We start from the raw sequence: 19,673 nt of genomic DNA, 5'->3' as shown, positions 1-19,673 counted from the left end.
GTAGTCTTATTGCAGTTCTTCAAGTTATGAACTTACATAAAAGGCATTGGCGTGGCAAATTTACCAGAAGTCTCAGTTAATTCTCGAGTATTAAAACGTAAACGTCCATGGCTTTTTTATGCATTGGAAATGTTCCTTCAATAAGTTCCTAATTTTTCAATTAACTCAATCGTGAAGTAACAGTTATCACTAATCAGAAAGAGATCAAATCTTCAAAATATTGAAATTTGCGGAAAATTCTCCAGAATTACTAAAGAACTGTTTTACAAACACATCTACTACAATCGACTCAATACCCCAAAACTCCAATAGAATTTGAGACAATTAGTATACATTTTCCACTAAGCCTACACCAATCATTTGTTTCGCGAGTGACGCCTACGTCACAACCGACGTCGATGCGAAATTAAGGCGCACGACGTTCCGCGCCTGTCCGTCGAAGACGCGAAATACGGCGGAAAGCGACGGTCAGCAGTCAGCAGTAGCGCTGAAACTCAGCGCTATGAGATCATACCCATAACGGGTCCGGAAAAAACAATAAGTAGCCTGCAGGGGTAGAATAAGTTGCATTTGTTTGGCATAGATCGCGGGTGCCGTGCGCGACCCTTTATGGCTGCTCCTCGACCTGCTTTTGTTTAGGGGTGAGTAGAATTAGATTGTCGTTTGTTTCATATTTCATACCCTTAAGGTCTCCGTGAGAGGATTAGAGTCTAATCCAATTTTAGGTCTATGACTTATTTTTGAAAAATTAAATATTATTACTTCAAAGAGGTGTAGGAGGGAGGACAACAGCACTACTGCGGAGAAACTTAAGTTTATCAAATTTTATTTTAGAGGTAAAACCAGAAGTGGACTTTCTTATGTGTAAACAAGGGCCTGCCCTTTTGCAAGCCGCATTGTACAAGGTATTGATTTACTCGTGACCCACTTTGGCCCTCACTTTAATCAAGATGTTTTGGGATTTTCTAGGTCAACTTGAGGGTGGTTGTTTCGGCTTTGTTTCAATTACTTTCGGAAGCTCGGTGACGACCTATTCAAAAGTTGGCTTGTTTAATGAAACGCCATAATACCTTCTGCACTGGTTGATTGGTTCCTCTTGTAGCTCTATTAATCAAGAAGTTTTCTTTGTCTGTTGTGTGATACACTCCCGATGACCACTGTTGCTTATCGCTGACGCCTTCTAGCCTTTGACTTCCACTCCGATCATCTTCCCTCGAGTTTTCGCTGCATTTACAATAAAAATTGAAATACAGTTTCTGAGAATTCCTTTAGGTACTGGAGAGATGCAACCTGTTTGGGTTGTTTCCAGTTCTGCTTGAACGTCTTGAGGTTGTTCCGGTCTAATCTTTTTTGCACGATGTGGACAATCAGTGGTCCTCATGAACTGGTGGAAAACACGAGATTGTCAATGATAGCGGTTTTTCTGAAGCCGCTATCATTGAAAACCGCTTTCGAAATGAAGACGCTTTTGTGTTAACTAACGCCTTTCGGCCATCTCCTGTTAAATCAAGTTGTTGACCGGTTGCAGCACCTTGCTGAGATTGGTGGTGAGATGGACGAGTCTAGGATCGGTTATTTGGTGGCGATAACAGTTTTGATACCTTTTCCTGTCGTTGTAGCATAGTTCTCCTTGTGTGGTTAAAAGATGTTGATGATCGCGAATGTTGTAAGGAACTTGAAATTGTTTTAAGGTAAGTGATGTAAGTTGAGGATTTCTAAAAATGTGTTGAAATTCTGGGTCTGTTGTTTGAGCTTTTGCTATTTCATCGTAATCTATGAAATTCGGAAAGGAAATGGTTTGAATTCTAGATAGATTATCTGCTACAATGTTGTTTTTGCAACTTATGTGAAGTATGTTGGTTGAGAATTGTGAAATGAAATCTAAATGTCTCATTTGTCTAGGAGATGCTTTATCAGATTTTTGAATGAATGCATTAATGAGTGGTTTGTGGTCTGTGTAAATTGTGAAAGGTCTTCCTTCAAGAAAATGACGAAAATATTTGATTGCTGAATACAGTGCAAGTAATTCGCGATCGTAAGTACTGTAATTACATTGAGTTTTTGAAAATTTCTTGGAGAAGAAGCTTAAGGGTTTCCATGAGGAATTTACCATTTGTTCTACAACTGCTCCCATAGCAAAATCTGATGCATCTACTGTTAAAGAAAGTGGGGCTGATGAACTGGGGTGATTTAATGTAGCAGCGTTTGCTAAGTCGTGTTTACATTCATTGAAAGCATTCACAGTTTCGTCAGTCCACTTGATTGGTGTTTTGTCATTTTTCTTACAATTTTTGTGTAAGTCATGAAGAACACTTTGGTGATGTGCAGCGTGAGGTAAACATTTACGATAAAAATTGAGCATTCCTAGAAAACGTCTGAGATCTGAAATTGATTTAGGAAGAGGATAGTTTGAAATGGTGGATACCTTTTCGGGAAGAGGAGAAGAACCTTTTTCAGAAACTTGGTATCCGAGAAATTGAACTTGATGTTCGCCAAAAACACATTTGTTTAGGTTTATTGTCAACCCATATTGGTGGAGACGTTCGAAAATTGTTTTGAGATGCTCTTTGTGCTGAGCTTCGTTTGTTGATGCAATTAGGATATCATCTATATAAGAAAAACAAAAGTCCAAATCTCCAAGTACTTCATTGATGAAGCGTTGGAATGATTGTGCTGCGTTTTTCAATCCAAATTGCATCCTTGTAAATTCGAACAATCCAAAAGGTGTGATTATGGCTGTTTTTGGAATGAATTCCTCTTCAACTGGGATTTGATGATAAGCTCTGATGAGGTCAATCGTGGAAAAAATTGTTTTTCCTTCGAGAAAATAAGAAAAGTCATGTAAATTGGGGACTGGGTATTTGTCTACCACAGTAATTGAATTGAGTCTGCGATAGTCTCCAACCGGTCGCCAATCGGAAGAGTTTTTCTTGGGAACCATATGTAGAGGGCTGGCCCAAGGACTATTTGAAGGACGACAAATACCTAAGTTAATGAGGTGTTGAATTTCTTGTTTTGCCAATTTAAGCTTTTCTGCTGAAAGGCGTCTAGGTTTGGAAGAAATAGGAAAACCTTCTGTGAGAATAGTGTGAGAGGTGCTATGTTTTAGTGATGAGGGAGTAGATGAGAATTTTGTAATTTCTGGAAATTGAACCAAAATGTCAAAATATTTGCATGAAGAAGGAATTGCATGAACTGATGATGTAGAAAGACAAGAAATTTTACCATTGTTTGTCAGATTAATTGTGCTGTCGATAATTCGTTTACTGCCCAAATCTAGTATTATGTTAAAATAGTGAAGAAAATCAATTCCAATAATCGCATGATTTGTTTGTGCCACAATAAAATTCCATGTAAACGTTCTTCGGAGACCTAAACTAACTGTAAGAGTCTTGGTCCCGAAGGTGGAAATACATGTGTTGTTGGCCGCAAATAAGGTGTATTGAGATTGATTTTGTTGTATTTGAAAAGATTTGGGTAACAACGAAACATCAGAACCAGTATCTATAAGGAAATGAATACCAGTTAAAGGGTCTTTGATAACTAACCTGTGACTAATTATATTAATGTTTTTTTGTCTATCTTCGTTGGTGTTCGTGGAGATCTTCACTTGGCAGTCCTTTGTACCCGCGCCGTCTGCTGCCCACGACGACGCGATCGTTAGTTTTCCTTCTTGTAATCACAAGGAGACACACACTTGCGAGCTTTTTCTTGGTAATTTTGATGGTACCAGCACCATGAAGAATTTTGACGATCTCTGCTGGGTGAATTGCGTCGAAATTTAGAAGATCTTAATTTTGAATGGGATCTGATTTGCCTCTCTAATTTATCCAAACGTTTAGTGATGTGTTTGAATTCTTCTGAAGATGTATTTTTGTTGATTTCTGTGGGACTGCTTGTGCATATCTCTGATTTGATTTGGGAAACTTGGGAAAACTCTATATCAGCAATTTTATCTGCTATATTCGCCACTTCTGATAATGGTAAGGAACATGTCGTTAAAATGGTCTGCATATTGTGAGGTAATCTCTGCATCCAAAGGGTTTTCAACATCTCTTCTTGAAGTGAAGAGCCTCCCAAACTGTTCATTTCGGATAGAAGTATTCTTATACTTAAAAAAAATACTTAAGATAAAAGTTTCTTATACTTTTTTTCTTGTGATTCCACGAGGGCATCCAATACCTTTTGACGAAGGGTTTGGAACTTGTTGTTCATGGGAGGTTTAATAATTAGATCTCTAACACAAATCAAACTTTCTGTGTCCATAATTCCGATAGTAGTGTGGAATTTCAAGTCGTCTGAAGTCACTCCATTGATAAAAAATTGTGATTCCAATTGAGAAAACCACAATTCTGGATCTGTTCTACTAAATGGTGGAGCTTTAATGAAGATTCTAGCTTCTTGATCCATAGAGGGCTCGATGACGTTAGCTTCTGGCTGGATGGTTCTAGAACGTGGCATGATTGGATGAGATAGCTTGTGTTCTAGAGGGTTGATGCGTTGAGTTCGGAATCGGGGTCACCAATTGTCCTTGTGTGGTTAAAAGATGTTGATGATCGCGAATGTTGTAAGGAACTCTTTTATTTTAATCTTGACAACTACTTAAATAAACTAATTTGACAAAAAGTAACTATTCACAAAATACTCTAAAAAATAATAATAATTGGTGGTTTGCCAGACCTACCTATGACAACAACCAGATTATAATACACCTATAAATAAACTAATTATTAATAACGTAAAACAGGTACTAACAATTAGCACCTGAACTAAATTACGTGCACCACAGTTCCAAGAGTGGCTGGACACTAGTCTGTCTAGTAAACTATCGAGGTACCTCGTAGGTTGCTTCCTGAGTTTGCTGGTCTGGATCAGTCCGGTTATATTTCTCCAAACCATAAGTTTGCGGTACCTCCGATTACTTTCTTCGTTGCGCTTCTCTCACTTCAGGCATTAGGCAATTATTCGTCATCGCAATGGGGAAATTAAGAAATAAGTGAAGACTTGTCCGGGTGCTCAACTGCCGCTCAAATAGAAAAAGGGTTGAGATTGTCCCTAAATCATTGAGTCGTATACATGAAAAGTAGTATCTGCTAGTACTTCACGCATCTACTTCGCATGTGAAATATCTATTGCACCGATGAAGTAGTTGGTTCAGTTAAGTGTAGGAGATACTGACACGATGGTGTAGCAGATGGAGGGTCTTTCAGATAGAAAATTCGGGATAAAGTCTGCAATTACAGATTTAGAAATCCCTCTTTGCTACATTCGATTTTATTGGCAATGGGCCAAAACACTTGTGATTGACTTACTACGGATTTATGATTTGGAATCTTCCTTGTTTCGAATCATCAAATTTCAAAACAGCCCATTGCACCACTCCAACTTCCCGGCTTATGCGAAGGAAACATACGCGACTGCACTTCCATCAACAACAACCGAGTTTAGCAATAATTAGAACAATCAATTTTTTCTTGTAATGGAAAATCAACGCCGCGAGTAATAAGGTTATTAAAAGGGACCATCCCAAAAGTGCCAATAAACCATGACGGCGGCCTACTTCGGAATCGAACAAAGAACCCGAGTGGAAGTGCGGTACCAAAAAATGTCCCATTTGAAGATTTTTGGGAGACAAAATGAGTGTCAAGGTGTGATAGATGTGGTGTCGATGATGTTCGTGTGGATAACCACTTGAGGCGTGAATTATTATTATTAAGCCGATGATACATCCCTCAGAATGCATTGCCCAAGCTGGGAAACCTTCAGAATAATTGGCAATATCCCATAACGAAGAAGTGAAAAAATCAACTATTGAGATTACTACTTTGTAATTGCCTCGCATGTTTATTAATCAGTTGGTCATGTACCGGGGCTGCAGCTAAGGTGCGTTTCAAGGGAAGTCGATAGGGGAGTGGACTGGAAAGTTCTAGAAGTTTCCTTGGCACAAAAAGATAAAAACAAATCTTTTCTTTTGTCGACGCCACTGAGGGCACTAAGGAAAGCTCTAATTTGCTTAGACACACATATTTCCGACACTCCCCGGTACGAAGACGTATACATAAGGATCTTGCCCAATTATTTATTATACATATGTATACGACCATGCCCCACAGTCACTGAATGTATTTCACCCATGAATTAAGTTTGTTTATAATAAACGCATTGTTTATTGCTGTCTTAGGATTTCTCGTTTCTTTGGGGCATTCAGTTTCAGTAATGGTCTTGCGGTCCAGGGGTGACAAAGTTATGGATGAAAGGTGAGCTGCCACATATTTAAAAGCGTTGTTTACACTCAGTGAGTCACTGGTCCGGCAATGAGTTCTTTGTTTATGGCCGCAGTTTTACTGCCGACCTTAAAAAAAAAAATTATTTCTGCGTGATATTTGCGGGTGTGAGCTCAGCCACTATGGATCTAACCGGGTAAGGCAATAATTATTATATTATATATATAGTATATGTATTAGAAGCGCTTTAGTCTCCATAAACCCTAATCCCTCCCTACCAATGCGACGATTTACGGGGGGAGGGGAGGGAGGGGTCATTGTAAAACAATTTGAAAATTTATCTATAACCACCGTAATTATTTTTGGAGGAATGGGGATTAAACACGCTTCGAATAGATGTTCCTGCTAATCCCCTGTTATGGCTTAAGCTATTGTAGTGTAATTACCGCTCAAGAGTCGTGTTGTTGTAGTGCTTTTGTAGCCCTTATGGTGGATGAGACTGAAGCGGTGGCCAGGATTCCTCTAGAAGGGGCGACTCCCAGTGATCTGTAAGTACCAATAAAAATGATTAAAAAGCAATTTGGCCCCAGCCTATCTTAGGGATTTCGCAAGTTTTGATTGCTATACGTGACGCACGTAGTGATCTTCATAATCCCTAATGATTTACAGAGGACTAGTATCGAAAATGTACGTTGTAAATGCTTTTTAAAAGAAAAATTTCTCGTGGCTTTCATGGGAAACTGGATTTCTCCTGAAAGCTAAACTGAGTATGGGGGGCCTCCATACTAATAACAATGAAGAACTGCTTAACACACTGTCCGATTTTCTGGTAATTTGGGCCTTACGGAAGCCATGTTTTCCAGATCGTGAAAACCTATTTTCGTCATGCTTGATCGCCAAATAACTCAAGCGATGTTTGGGATTTTCCAACAAGAAAAGCTCAACTAGATAGCTAGGTAAATTGCTAGATTCTCGAGAGCCGCTTAGTTTTTCTTTGAGCTGGAATTTATAAAGTTCTCCTCGAATTTTCATTAGTTATTAAGCGAAATTATTGATGGTATTCAAAGTTTAGTGACCTCCCCCCCTCCCATATCTGAGCACAAACAGAGGCAACATTGTATCAGTGAATGGTGGTGTCTCCCAGGAGAAAAAAGGTAAAACGCTGCGGTGCCATATCTCCCAATATTTACTAATAGTTCGTGTAAAATTGTGATTGCGTATTGGCGGTCCAAAAAATCTTAAGAGGAAAATCAAGAAATTGGTCAAGATCTGTTGAAAGTACGTGAAAATTGTAAAAATGAAAACTTTCAAAAAGCTATCTTAAGAATCTTAAAAACAATTATTGCCAATTCTGACAATCTCGAAAAAATATTCAAAAATTTCCTCAACGTGAACGTCTCGGGAAACCCAGGTCTATAAAAATCATTATCAATTCTTCAAAATAAAGCTAAGAAAAATCTGAAAGCAAGAAAACATTTCTGGACATACTAATCACAAAAACCATAAAGGCCGTTGACCCTCCAAAATCCGCAAATTATCTCATTGTGTTCATAATTCAACTACAGCAAAAAGTATCCGAGATGGAGCAAATATAGACGACCTGCAAAACCAACAAAAAACAATTACAAGCTCCCATTTACTGCATTTATATGTTACAAATATTATATATGTCGGAGATTTATTAGTTTGTAAGTTCTGTAGATATAATATTAGAAGAGACAATAAGATGAAGGGCAGGCTAACAGCCTTCTTAAGAAAAAGCATTGTCGAGCGAGGTCACTAATACCACGACGCTCTTAAGTGGCCATGTGTGCTAATTATTTGGGTGACACTAAACTATTGGTTCCTTTGTAATAGGGACTAGCAGGTACTTTTCCCATGGTTCTGAAGGACTCACCAGAACTGGGAAAGTTAAGACAACAGGGACAAAGAACTGGCAGTTAATAGATTGACGAGCAGAAGAGCGGTCGTGGGGTAGTGAATTCGCTAGTCTGTCTTTTCATTCTTTGGCTTTTAAAGAGATACCTTTCCTCCAAAATGGAAAACGTATCAAATGCTATTCCGACATATACTTAAACAGATAAGAAATTTAATAGTAACCGCTTATCTCTATCTTGATCACCTACTAATACCAACAAAGTAAATACCATTTAAGACTAAGTAAAATACATAAAAGTGTTAACATTAGTGCAAATCAAATGTTTTTCAGTAAAAAGTATACAAAATTAGCGAGTGGGCCGGCAAAACCTCCAGATCCAGATTCGCTGGACTAAATTTATTTATTTTACTGTCGAAATTCCACTTAATCCAGACGGGCTGTTGTGAAATGGACCAATATAGATTCGCTAAAATTAGACTTTTTGTCCTGAAGGTGAAAGAGTGTTTTTGTTGCCTTGATAAGTTAGGTAGTGAAGATACGGGAAATGTACTAACTACCGACTGTAATTATTGCCAAGGCATCGGCTTATTAAACATATTTGCGCTAATTATTATTGCTAATATTACCGAACGACCCGACAAAGCGTTGTCAATGTGTAATAACAAACAAAAAGTTGTCCTAATTAGGGTTTCTACGCAGCTTACAGTAGCCAAGGTAAGCGGGCCCTTCTACATATATAAGCTAATGAAAACCCACGCGATCACATTGACATTGGTCGAGGAATGGCGTTAATTGATCTGTCAGCAATACCCAGAGTAAATGGTTTACCTAAAATATTAGTCAGGTGTGCAAGTAGAATTTGAGATGTGGTAGCATCGCGTTTTTGTTCTTTTGTGACAGCCCAATTGGTAGTTGTACAAACTTAAGGTGTAGCAGCCCCGCGTTTATCAGCTGTTATTTTCTTTTGAGACAAACTCTAATTGGCTGTCACTTAAACAGTGACGTTGTTTCTCTGTACGCCTCAATATCTACCATCAATTTCCAGGAAATATTTTATGCACAAATTAATGAAGTACACCAGTAAAACTTGAGATGGCATTGACATGGTATTGGCTGCACCATGTTGCCAATGTTCACCAAAAAAAATCTCAAATTTCCTTAAAACATAAAAAAAGTGTCCGAAGTTGTCTTTTTAAAATTCTTGAAACATCTCAACCTAAAATCCTTATAAAATCAACTGCAAAGTTAAATTTTAAGTAGTGGTGGCGTCCCTTTCGCTTTTGTTCTTGTCCATGGCTGACATTTTAACTATGATGTTTGCTCGAAAAGTTCATTCTCCAATTTCTCTGCCATCAATGTCCACTTAATAATGGACGTTAAATCAGATCAAGTGATTCACAGTAGAAACATGTGATGTGGCAACTCCGCGGTTGGCTTTTGTTTTTCCCTCTACATCTATTGGCTGTAGCCTACAGTGCCATGTTGCATGCGCTTACTTACAAAACTTTTTAGTGGATTACTCATTCATCGATTGTTTATTCGTTTTTTCCGCAACTGCAAAATATTCATAATTGACAAGTGCTGTTATCTTCCTATCATAATTTCAAATAGTTGCATCATAAAATTAATTTTTTTCATATAATTCGGGCATAACACGATCGATTACTCATTTTTTGTATATAACATCAGGTCTCGTGCCCAATAACAATGATAATTGAATGGTCAAAGCGCTAATTTAACGATAAATGATATACAGATTTCCACCACTTCGGCACTGATCTCTATCATAATATGATAAACTGGTATAAATACAAATATCAAACCTTCAGCCAGAAATCATTAACTGGACATTCGTTGGCAAGATTGCTGTGATATAAAATCTGTGATTTTTCAGACCAACCAGAAACCGAACTACAAGAGACGCGATGGTGCAAGTTGCCCATGACCCTAACGATGAGCTGGAGAGGCCAGTTGAATCTGCGGAAGGTCAGAGCGTACCTCACGACCTCAAAAGGCTCGGAGCGGTGACCGATGAGGCCTACAGGGTTGTTGCCACGTGAGTAGTTTTAGTAATTATCTCCAAAACATGAGAAGAAAAAAATGCCATTTTGAAGGGCAATAGCCATTCCATTGCAAAAGGTCCCCTGCTTAAATGATTCTGAAATAATGAATGTGTTTAGGATTACATACTGTTATCACCAAATCTGATTACGATTTAATCTTTAAAAATTAAAAATATATACAGTTATATATACAGTCTGTCCCAGATAAGGATGAACAGCATGGGGATCTCGGAAACGGTAATAGATACAAAATGGTTTAAATTGGGAAAAAGTTGGACAATTTAAAGCAAATTAATAATCTGTTTTTATATCGGCGAAATTCCGAATGGTTACGAAGATATTCGGAAAAAAACGAATTTGGCGGTTTTCGTTTTTTGCATATAACTCTTATACGGTTATAGTTAGAGGAATAAAAGTTTTACATTATTAAAACACTTTTTTGAGAACTGTTTAGCAGTGTTGCCAGTTTTCTTATTACATCCTTACTTTCGGAGAAAAATGAGTAAACTTTTTATTTTCATATGGGCGTGATATCAATTATTTATATTTTCAAAATCGTCATAAAATTCCCTTTTCAGTCATGTATTATATTTAATATTTTTCTCAGAAATTCTATGAGTTATAACCATTAAAGTATTTTTTGATAAGTCGGCCATGATTTTGACTTATAGTAATGGTACACATTAAATAAATGAATGCTGTGGAAACGTCAAAATTATTTAAAAATTGCAAAATCTTAAATTTGTTTGACGTGTGCCTAATAATGGCTCAAAATTGCTTTTCTAATGAAGAGAAATTTGACATGTTGTCGTGCTACATATTATGTCATAGAAATTGTGTAGATACTAAACATATGTATTTTAATCAGTTCCCGGAAAGAAAGCAACCCGGAAAATCCATATTTAGAAGACTGATGTCTAATTTGAAAAAATATGTTTCGTTTAAACAACCTGTAAATGCTCGCAAAAAGAAGTTGACCGAAGATATACAATATGCTGTTTTACAATCTGTTATAGAAACTCCCGAAACATCATGTAGGTATATTGAGATGCGTACTGGTGTTGCTAAGTCAACGGCCCATCGTGTTTTAAGAAAGAACAGTTTTCGTCCTTATAAATTTAAAGTTTACCATGCTCTTGTACAAGGTGATGAAGTGAGGCGTAGAAGTTTTTGCGAGTGGTATACAAGAAAATGTGAAGATGATATAAATTTTCCTTCTAAAATAATTTGGACAGATGAAAGCATGGTAACCAACAATGAAATTTTTAACCGACACAATACTCATTATTGGTCACAACAGAATCCACGATTAAAAAAATCATTAAGACACCAACATCGCTTTGGGTTTAACATGTGGTGTGGATTCGACTGTGAAAAGAGCTTACCTATGCCTGGAAAATAATGGTGGTTTATTTGAACATTTGTTATAATTTGAGATTTCGATTCGATCCAAGTTTAGCTGCATTGTTGTTATTAAATACATAATTTGAAACAATTATTTTTTTAATTTTAGGCTAATACCATTAATATATGTATTTATACTTTTAAATAATTTTGATGTTTCCACAGCATTCATTTATTTAATGTGTACCATTACTATAAGTCAAAATCATGGCCGACTTATCAAAAAATGCTGTAATGGCTATAACTCATAGAGTTTCTGAGAAAAATATTAAATGTAATACATGGCTGAAAAGAGAATTTTATGACGATTTTGAAAATATAAATAATTGATATCACGCCCATATGAAAATCAAAAGTTTACTCATTTTTCTCCGAAAGTAAGGATGTAATAAGAAAACTGGCAACACTGCTAAACAGTTCTCAAAAAAGTGTTTTAATAATGTAAAACTTTTATTCCTCTAACTATAACCGTATAAGAGTTATATGCAAAAAACGAAAATCGCCAAATTCGTTTTTTTCCGGATATCTTCGTAACCATTCGGAATTTCGCCGATATAAAAACAGATTATTAATTTGCTTTAAATTGCCCAACTTTTTTCCAATTTAAACCATTTTGTATCTATTACCGTTTCCGAGATCCCCATGCTGTTCATCCTTATCTGGGACAGACTGTATATATTTATTCTAAAAATATACAACTTGTTTCAAAATATTGTTCTTAACATCTACTATCTTATTTGCAATACTAGACTACAATATATTACAAGACACAAGAAATTCAAGAATTTTATCGAAAATTCGAGTGGTCGAAAAAATAAGAGCGTTTAGGGATATTGGGATATTTGATATAAATCATATCAGAAATACAAGTATTTTCGTCACTTAATGGTTTCGTGTGTGAATTACGTTTGTTACTGATAACTTAACCAAATATTGTAGACACCAGTTCATATCCTGTTACAGAATTATTTAGTCTGGTACGAGGGATTTATTTGTTAGTTATGATCGTAAACAAAACAGAACAACCGAGAGCAAAAGATGGCCGAAGATGCAATCCCTGGACCCGAATGTTTTAAGAGTTAGTTAATTAAGATTCTTTGAAAATAAAAGACACAGAGTATTTTATCGTGTGTAATATTGTGTTTAAAAATTGTGTAAAATGGGTCGCAATCAACATTGCAGTAGTGAAGAGCGTCGGATAATTTTACAGTTGCGCGAACGAGGAAAAACTTACACATTTATTTGTGAAACACTTAATAGATCTCCTTCTCTTGTGGCAAAAGTATTAAAAGAAAAAGATATGCAGCAAAAACCAGAGTCCCGAGGCCGGAAACGTATAACTACAAGTAAGGGAAGATGCTCGTTTAATACGTGAAGTGGCAAAAGATCCTTTTCTGACGTCTACAGCTGCCAAACAAAATTTCAACTTACCAATTAGTGCTAGAACTATTCGAAGACGAATGCAGCAGTTCGGTTATAATGGTAGAATTGCGAGAAAAGTGCCCTATTTAAATAAAATACATCTTAAACGTCGCGTTGAATTTGCAAAAAATAATTTAAATCGTGTGCATTGGAAAAACATTCTTTTTTCGGACGAAACCAAAATTAATTTGTTCGGAAATGATGGGAAAGTAACTGTGAGACGTCGGATAAATGAACAACTAAACCCAAAAAATACAATTTGCACTATTAAACATGGTGGAGGCAATATTAAAGTTTGGGGCTCGTTCTCGTATGAAGGAGTTGGTCCGATTTATTTGATAAAAAAAAACATGACAAAAGAAATTTACTTGGATATTTTGCAAAATGTTATGTTGCCTTATGCCGAAGAAAATCTGCCATTGAAATGGATCTACCAACATGACAACGACCCTAAGCATACCGCCAAAGTTGTTAAAGCGTGGTTGAATTCTCAAAATATTGACATTTTACCTTGGCCATCTCAGTCTCCGGACATGAACCCGATTGAAAATTTGTGAAAAATTCTTAAAAGTCGTGTAGCTTTAAAAAAAAACAACGAACGTGAAACTTTTATGGAAAAATGTCCAAGAAATCTGGTATTCTATTCCATCAGAAGTCTGCCGCAAGTTGATAGACTCCATGCCTAAACCATGCGCTGCAGTATTATCCCAGAAAGGATATCCGACCAAATATTGAGTATAATATTGTAATTATGGCATTTTTGATTAGTTTATTGTTCTTTTATATGTTTTTTTCTAGTTTTGAGAGCTATTTCTAAACGCTCTTATTTTTTTGACCACTCGAATTTTCGATAAAATTCTTGAATTTCTTGTGTCTTGTAATATATTGTAGTCTAGTATTGCAAATAAGATAGTACATGTTAAGAACAATATTTTGAAACAAGTTGTATATTTTTAGAATAAATATTGTAAATGTTATTACTTATAATAGATTTTTTAAACGACGCTCTTATTTTTTTGGCCATAACTGTATATTCATGGTGTTCGTCGGCAAACAGCCAAGTTGTAGTGACCTGCAACTGCACTTTGCAATTTTAAAATATTTTCAATGCGACTGCGTTTTTAAAATTCTTAAATATACATGGTGGTCAGTAACTGAAGGTAAGATTTTGAGAACTGCTGTTTTTCGAAAGAGAGTAGCATTGAGTGGCGCCTTATAACACTAGGTCAAGAAATGCATTAAAACTGAGTTTATTGCAATTAAACCTCATTAGGAATTAAGTCCTAAAAATGTATTAATATACGGGGTGTCTTCTCAAAAATAGGAAGATATTGGATGCGAAAACGCCCAAACAAGGTCAAATTTACAGCTGCAAATCTAATAAAGAAATTTCTTTCATAATTCAGTTTCAAAAATCTAAAAAATGTATATGGGCGTTCTTTGAAAAATTTCATAGTCCCATAAAAGTTAAAAATTAAATCTCGGATTCTAAGAATTTTCTTAAAAATTTGGCTTCAAAAAGTAAAATACAGTAGACACTGGATGCCGTGAACATTGGATAACGAAAACCTCTGGATAACGTGAATCACATTTCTATCACATGTCACCGTATAACATGAATAAATGATTCCGTTACCGGTGGAACTACTTCCTGGGATTCCTTGGCAGTCACGCTCGATACGGGGTTCCCCGACTGTCGTGCCCGATATTTTCTCAGTCTTGCTTTATAGTTTACTGACAGTCGTCTACATAGTGATGTGGACTTCACAGACCTCATAGTTTAAAACGACTAAGAAAAACAGCCTTTATGCAAAAAAATTACAAATCCTAAGAAACAAACTAAAATTTCAGACTTTTTTGTCATCAAGTAATCTATTTTCTGCTCTAGATTAACCCCTGTTTGCGTAAATAAATAGCTAACGCGAACATGCGTTGTTTTATTTTGTTCATGGAATCGAGTGTCTACTCTATATACAGGATGATCTTGGAAAATAGGAAGAAATTGAACCACCTCCAAAAGTGAACTAAACAAGCAAATATAGGAAACTGTTTCTTGCCCCACCTCTTTTAGAGCCTTTGTTTGTATTACAGCTCAATGATGGCAGACCAGATCAACCAGACCAACCCTGTAGTGGCCTTGGCCTTGATGGAAACCGCCCTCGTTAATCGAAACGTGCCCCTTGCCAAGCACTATATCGACACTTTACCTGGACTAATACAAAAAGAAAATACCTTTGAGGTCCTGCAAAGCATTAGCAAGTGGATCCATCCCTCAGAGGCGGACCGACAGCTCAACTTCGAGCCCTCAGCCCCGCCACTGGTCGACAACAACCATGAGCGCAACGACAATTGGGTACTTTTTTTTCTTTAGCATAAATTTTTTTTAATTAATTAAGTTTTGATTAGATGAAAGAGCCTCTGAACCGGCTGAGAAATAACATTCTGCTGGAAATCGACAAGAACGGCGATTATTTCCTGAAAAGTAAAGAATTCAAGCAGCTGCATTATCAAGATGTCCTGGATATATGCAGTAGAGACACCCTTAAGGTGACCGGGGAAATGGTGATTTATTGTGCAATTATGAGCTGGGCAGAGGCGGAGTGTCTAAGAAAGGGCCTCGTGGGGAACGAGGATCCGAACATTAAATCCGTCCTTAAGGATCTCATTTACGCCCCTAGGTTAGTCCCCATTTATACCCCATTGAATCGTCAATTTTATATAATAAAACTCCAGGTACGGTCTTATGTCCAAAAGGGAGTTTCGTACTCGTACCGTTGAAGGTCATAGAGGACCGGATCGCATAGGCATCCCTTCGGACCTCAATGAAAGGATTGTGAGGTACATAGCGCAAAAATCAAAGAAGAAAACACCAAGTGAGGAGCTCCCCCACAAGATGTCGCGCGAAAGGAATGCCAAAGTCAAAATAAGACAGGAGAGCTCCTCAACCAAAGATAAAGTAATCGTCAACTGTCTCACCTGCTTCACAGCAGTCTTCGACTGAGCTCCCTAAGTGTCATGCCTTTCTATTTCGAATGCTCTCGAAGCTTTAGTAACTTTCCCTTTCTGTGATTGCTTTTAGAATTTAGGGGCCTAACTATTGTTTCAATGTTGAATGTCTAGCTCAATGTTGATTTTTATTAATCAAATATTTCGGTTTTAGTTATAAGAAGTTAAATCTATTTTTACAAAAACATAGATGTTTTTTTGGAGGAGTTTGGAGAAGTATGTGTTGTTCTTGTTCCTTAATGCAAATATTGCCATAATATCTTTCAGACTTCCAAAATCATCAAACTGAGTTTAAAGAGGTCTGAAGAGTTTTACTAAGAAATTGTCTATTTACGTATTTCTAGTTAAGTTTTGTATTTTTAGATTTTTACGTATTTACACTATTAGATAAATAAATGTAAATCAATGTTGTTTAATCATTGTTTTCATTCCTAAAGATCAGGAGATAAAGGTAGTAGAAGAAATATTCATCCGCCATTCAGTCAAGAATACTCAAACTATACTTTTTAGCTAAACGCGGTAAATCACTCTGTATATTATCTTAAACAATAACCAATATCTCCTGATTGTTTTCCATTTTTTATTAACTTTTTACTAGAAATGAAAGATTAAATATAAAATAAAAAAGCAGATCTTTCAATATATTACAGGAGTTACATGGATTTATATCTCCAAACAAAGAAGGTAATTCGCAGTTGGAATAAGTGAAAAATTGTTCGAACTTTACACTAAGAATGGAAATATCATATACCTTTCAAATCCCACCTCAATCAAATAGGTAAAATACGCAGATTGACCAAGTTAGATTTTGTACAAACACCCTGTCGATGGCGATATCTCAGATTAAACGAACTCTTTGTACCTCACCGATGCTTATTTATATTGGATAAAGCTGTTGCTGTCCTAAACTATTTTTTTAGAAAATCTGGCAACGTTGCAATGATTTGACAGCTAAGTCATCGGTAACAGAACAAAATAGGGTTGCTACGTTGCCGTGTCAAATGACACATAGTGCAGACATATGATTACTTGTGTTTGTTCGTTTAAGATATAGTGGATTATAAGGAACTGTCATAGAACTACAGATGGCTGCTACCTCGCCAATTCGTAAGTTTATGAAACGAATGGTGGGACATTTATAGACTGCTTTGATTTGTCTTATGGCGGTTTAGCAATGGTGTGGCTTGACCGTCAGTGGTAATCAATTCAGCTCTAGTTTTACCCACTGACAGCTTTCTAAGGGTATATAGAACAAAAAAACGCGGCCACGGTGCCGCCGCAGCAGACCGCTTCCATCTTCAAACAACTCCGCCAATTGTTTTGACAACTATTCGAAACAAAAGAATCCCGCCACGTTGCTGCGCTTATAGTTGCGCCACTGATGAATGAGTCACGTGGCGTTTCGGGTAAACTGATGGGGGGATTGGTTTGCTGTGCTAATTTCCCCAGATCAAGATAGTGTCAATCTAGGTGGCGTGTTAAATGCAAAATTAAAACACGACCACAATTTATATAATAATATGCTCAAACGAAACAAAGGATGGTCAGGTGTTCCGGTTCGCGTAATAGCACTACTCGAATTACTGCAATTATGAAGGCAGTACCCTGTGGATGACTCATCTGAAAGCACCGAGAACCCGACCTGAGCAAGTGAAAAATGCCTTGAAACCCTCTTGACACTTCGCCCAAAAGGCCCTTATTTGGTACCATTATTATTTGTCAAAGGGGCCTTTGAGACCGCACCCCATGCGGTCCTGTTTAATGGCTTTTTAAAGAACTGCCCCAAACAAAGAACCACTGTTGCTGCGTCGCAGTCCTTCGTAACGAAAGAATTTATCAAGACCCAATTTGTTTAGTTAACAAGTAATCTGTGGGGGACTTGTTGCCCAATAAAATCTGTCGGCAAACATAGACAAAGTTAACTTGTTTACCAGGGTTTTGTAAATTCTTCACGCATGGCCGCCAATTAATCGCCCGATAACCTCGACGATTTGATAATTTTCCACAAGAATTCCACTTATCGCTCCAGAATAGAGAACAATGACTCTTCTTTCTATTGGAAAATAATTAGGCACGCACGGCAATATTGCAATGCTGCAGCTGTATTGTTTGACAATGGTGTTAAAGCTGTCAATGTGGTCAAATATCCATTTTGTCGTAATTTCTCGGCCCTCCAGCAGAATGCCCTTTTTATTCTGCTACTTTTTGCTTGCCTTGTATATTCGGATTCTTATTTCTTTCCATGGTAGGCACCGTGCGGCGATATTTCCACATTGACAACTGTGCGAAAATTGAAAAGTCAGCCCTGAAATCCTGGTGCTCGCGCACTAAACCGAGTGCATCTCTATTAAGAATTAAGCTTTTTGCGACCCATTTGCAACACAATAGACCCATTAACATCTCAAATTGAAGTCCTATAGAAGTAAATAGGTACATTAACACTAGTTAAATAACCAGTACCGCGAATTAGGCGCCAGTCATGCGCCAACATCGTTCGCGTAAAAAATATTTATTATTCAAAATGGCTGAAAAGGATAGTACCATTGTCACATGACACTTCTGTCAGCGGTCATTTTTAAAAAATATTAAAATAATAATAATAAAGTGTTACCGTTTGCCTTGAAAGAATACGTGCAATGGTACTTTTGCTGGCGCCAGAACTTCTTCGTATAAAATAATAGAAACCCCTATGCGACAAAAACTCAGAGGGGTGCCATCTGAAGTGGGTGTGTATGTGACACACAAAAGAACAAGCACAGGTACCATTTTGCCCTATGAAATCTAGTCGGCCGCACAAAAAGGACAAGAACAAAAAGGGCGATTCCTTGAACCTGCTCTGCGGGGGTTGGTTGGGGTTTAATTGACTTGCAACGGCTCTTTTGGTGGATTTTCGCGGTTTTGCCCTTTGTTGGTGAATTCCTGGAGCTATGCTTCAACGTGTGTGGAAATGCAGTGATTATCTTTTATCCGAAAACAGGTGCCAACGTCAAAAAGAATGCTCCGATGCAACATTAGCCAGAACATTAATTGATTTAACAAGACTTTGGTTATAGTGACAACACTGCTATTCCTAACAATAGCCGAATCCAAAAAAGAAAAATGCCAAAAAATATTTTATTTTAAAAGCTGCTATCAAACACTTATTGCAATGTTGCTACTCTTCTAAAATATTAAGTTAAATAAAGTTAGTCAAATATTGACTTTCCTAAAGATGGAAGTGTACTTTTCAATAACTGTCAAACACCGTCTTCAAATTTTTTTTGTTTCCTAAGCTGCTGTCACTCTTTTCTATGTCAAACATGGCGTTGTCCCTCTTCTAAAACATGTCTCGTTCTAATTTTAAGTTTCTAAACTCAGAAAACTCTTCAAAAAGGCTTGACAAACTAAAGAATTTCAGGTGATTTCTTTAGTTCCTAAAGAGTTTTTGGCTTGAGAATTTTGGGATTTTAAGGGTTTTAAGGGGATTTTCGACAGACATCGTTTTACTGAAGCGCCATGACCGGGCTCTTTTCATAGATAACGGAGGCGTTCAACGGGGTGCGATTTTCAACAGTCAGCATTTCACGCAAATTGGAGTATTTCTGATTGTCAGATATTCATCCATTACCGCCAATTATCTCTCGCCTCTCGATGTTGTAACTTGTACCAACTCTTCCTAGAACGCTCTAATTTAAG

At 37.0% G+C, this 19,673-nt stretch overlaps 1 protein-coding gene across 2 annotated transcripts; it reads left to right on the top strand.

Annotated features, from left to right (window-relative positions):
• The first annotated feature begins 439 nt into the window (after window positions 1–439).
• Window positions 440–16,414, top strand: axed (axundead). 2 transcript variants are annotated; one of them, XM_066393759.1, is made up of 7 exons: window positions 585–641; window positions 6,182–6,257; window positions 6,653–6,772; window positions 9,998–10,159; window positions 15,084–15,345; window positions 15,399–15,670; window positions 15,726–16,414. In XM_066393759.1, the coding sequence occupies exons 2-7, from the start codon at window positions 6,217–6,219 to the stop codon at window positions 15,991–15,993; spliced, it is 1,125 nt and encodes a 374-aa protein (XP_066249856.1). In that variant the 5' UTR covers window positions 585–641; window positions 6,182–6,216; the 3' UTR covers window positions 15,994–16,414. The 2 variants fall into 2 exon arrangements, with proteins under 2 accessions (XP_066249855.1, XP_066249856.1); XM_066393758.1 differs by lacking the exons at window positions 6,182–6,257; window positions 6,653–6,772 and having other exon boundaries at window positions 440–641.
• The last annotated feature ends 3,259 nt before the right edge of the window (window positions 16,415–19,673 follow it).

This window comes from Euwallacea similis, chromosome 10 (genome assembly GCF_039881205.1).
Source record: "Euwallacea similis isolate ESF13 chromosome 10, ESF131.1, whole genome shotgun sequence".
NCBI lineage: Eukaryota > Metazoa > Arthropoda > Insecta > Coleoptera > Curculionidae > Euwallacea > Euwallacea similis.
Note: the sequence above shows the minus strand (reverse complement) of the source record. Positions and strands in the feature narration are given on the sequence as shown.

What these genes read in the sequence shown, in the direction of transcription:
- axed (XM_066393759.1), top strand. Translation starts at nt 6,217, where the DNA reads ATGGTCTTGCGGTCCAGGGGTGACAAAGTTATGGATGAAAG. An exon ending in GCCTACAGGGTTGTTGCCAC is followed by an intron (nt 10,160 to 15,083) that starts GTGAGTAGTTTT and finishes TTTGTATTACAG; the next exon opens with CTCAATGATGGCAGACCAGA. An exon ending in ATGAGCGCAACGACAATTGG is followed by an intron (nt 15,346 to 15,398) that starts GTACTTTTTTTT and finishes AGTTTTGATTAG; the next exon opens with ATGAAAGAGCCTCTGAACCG.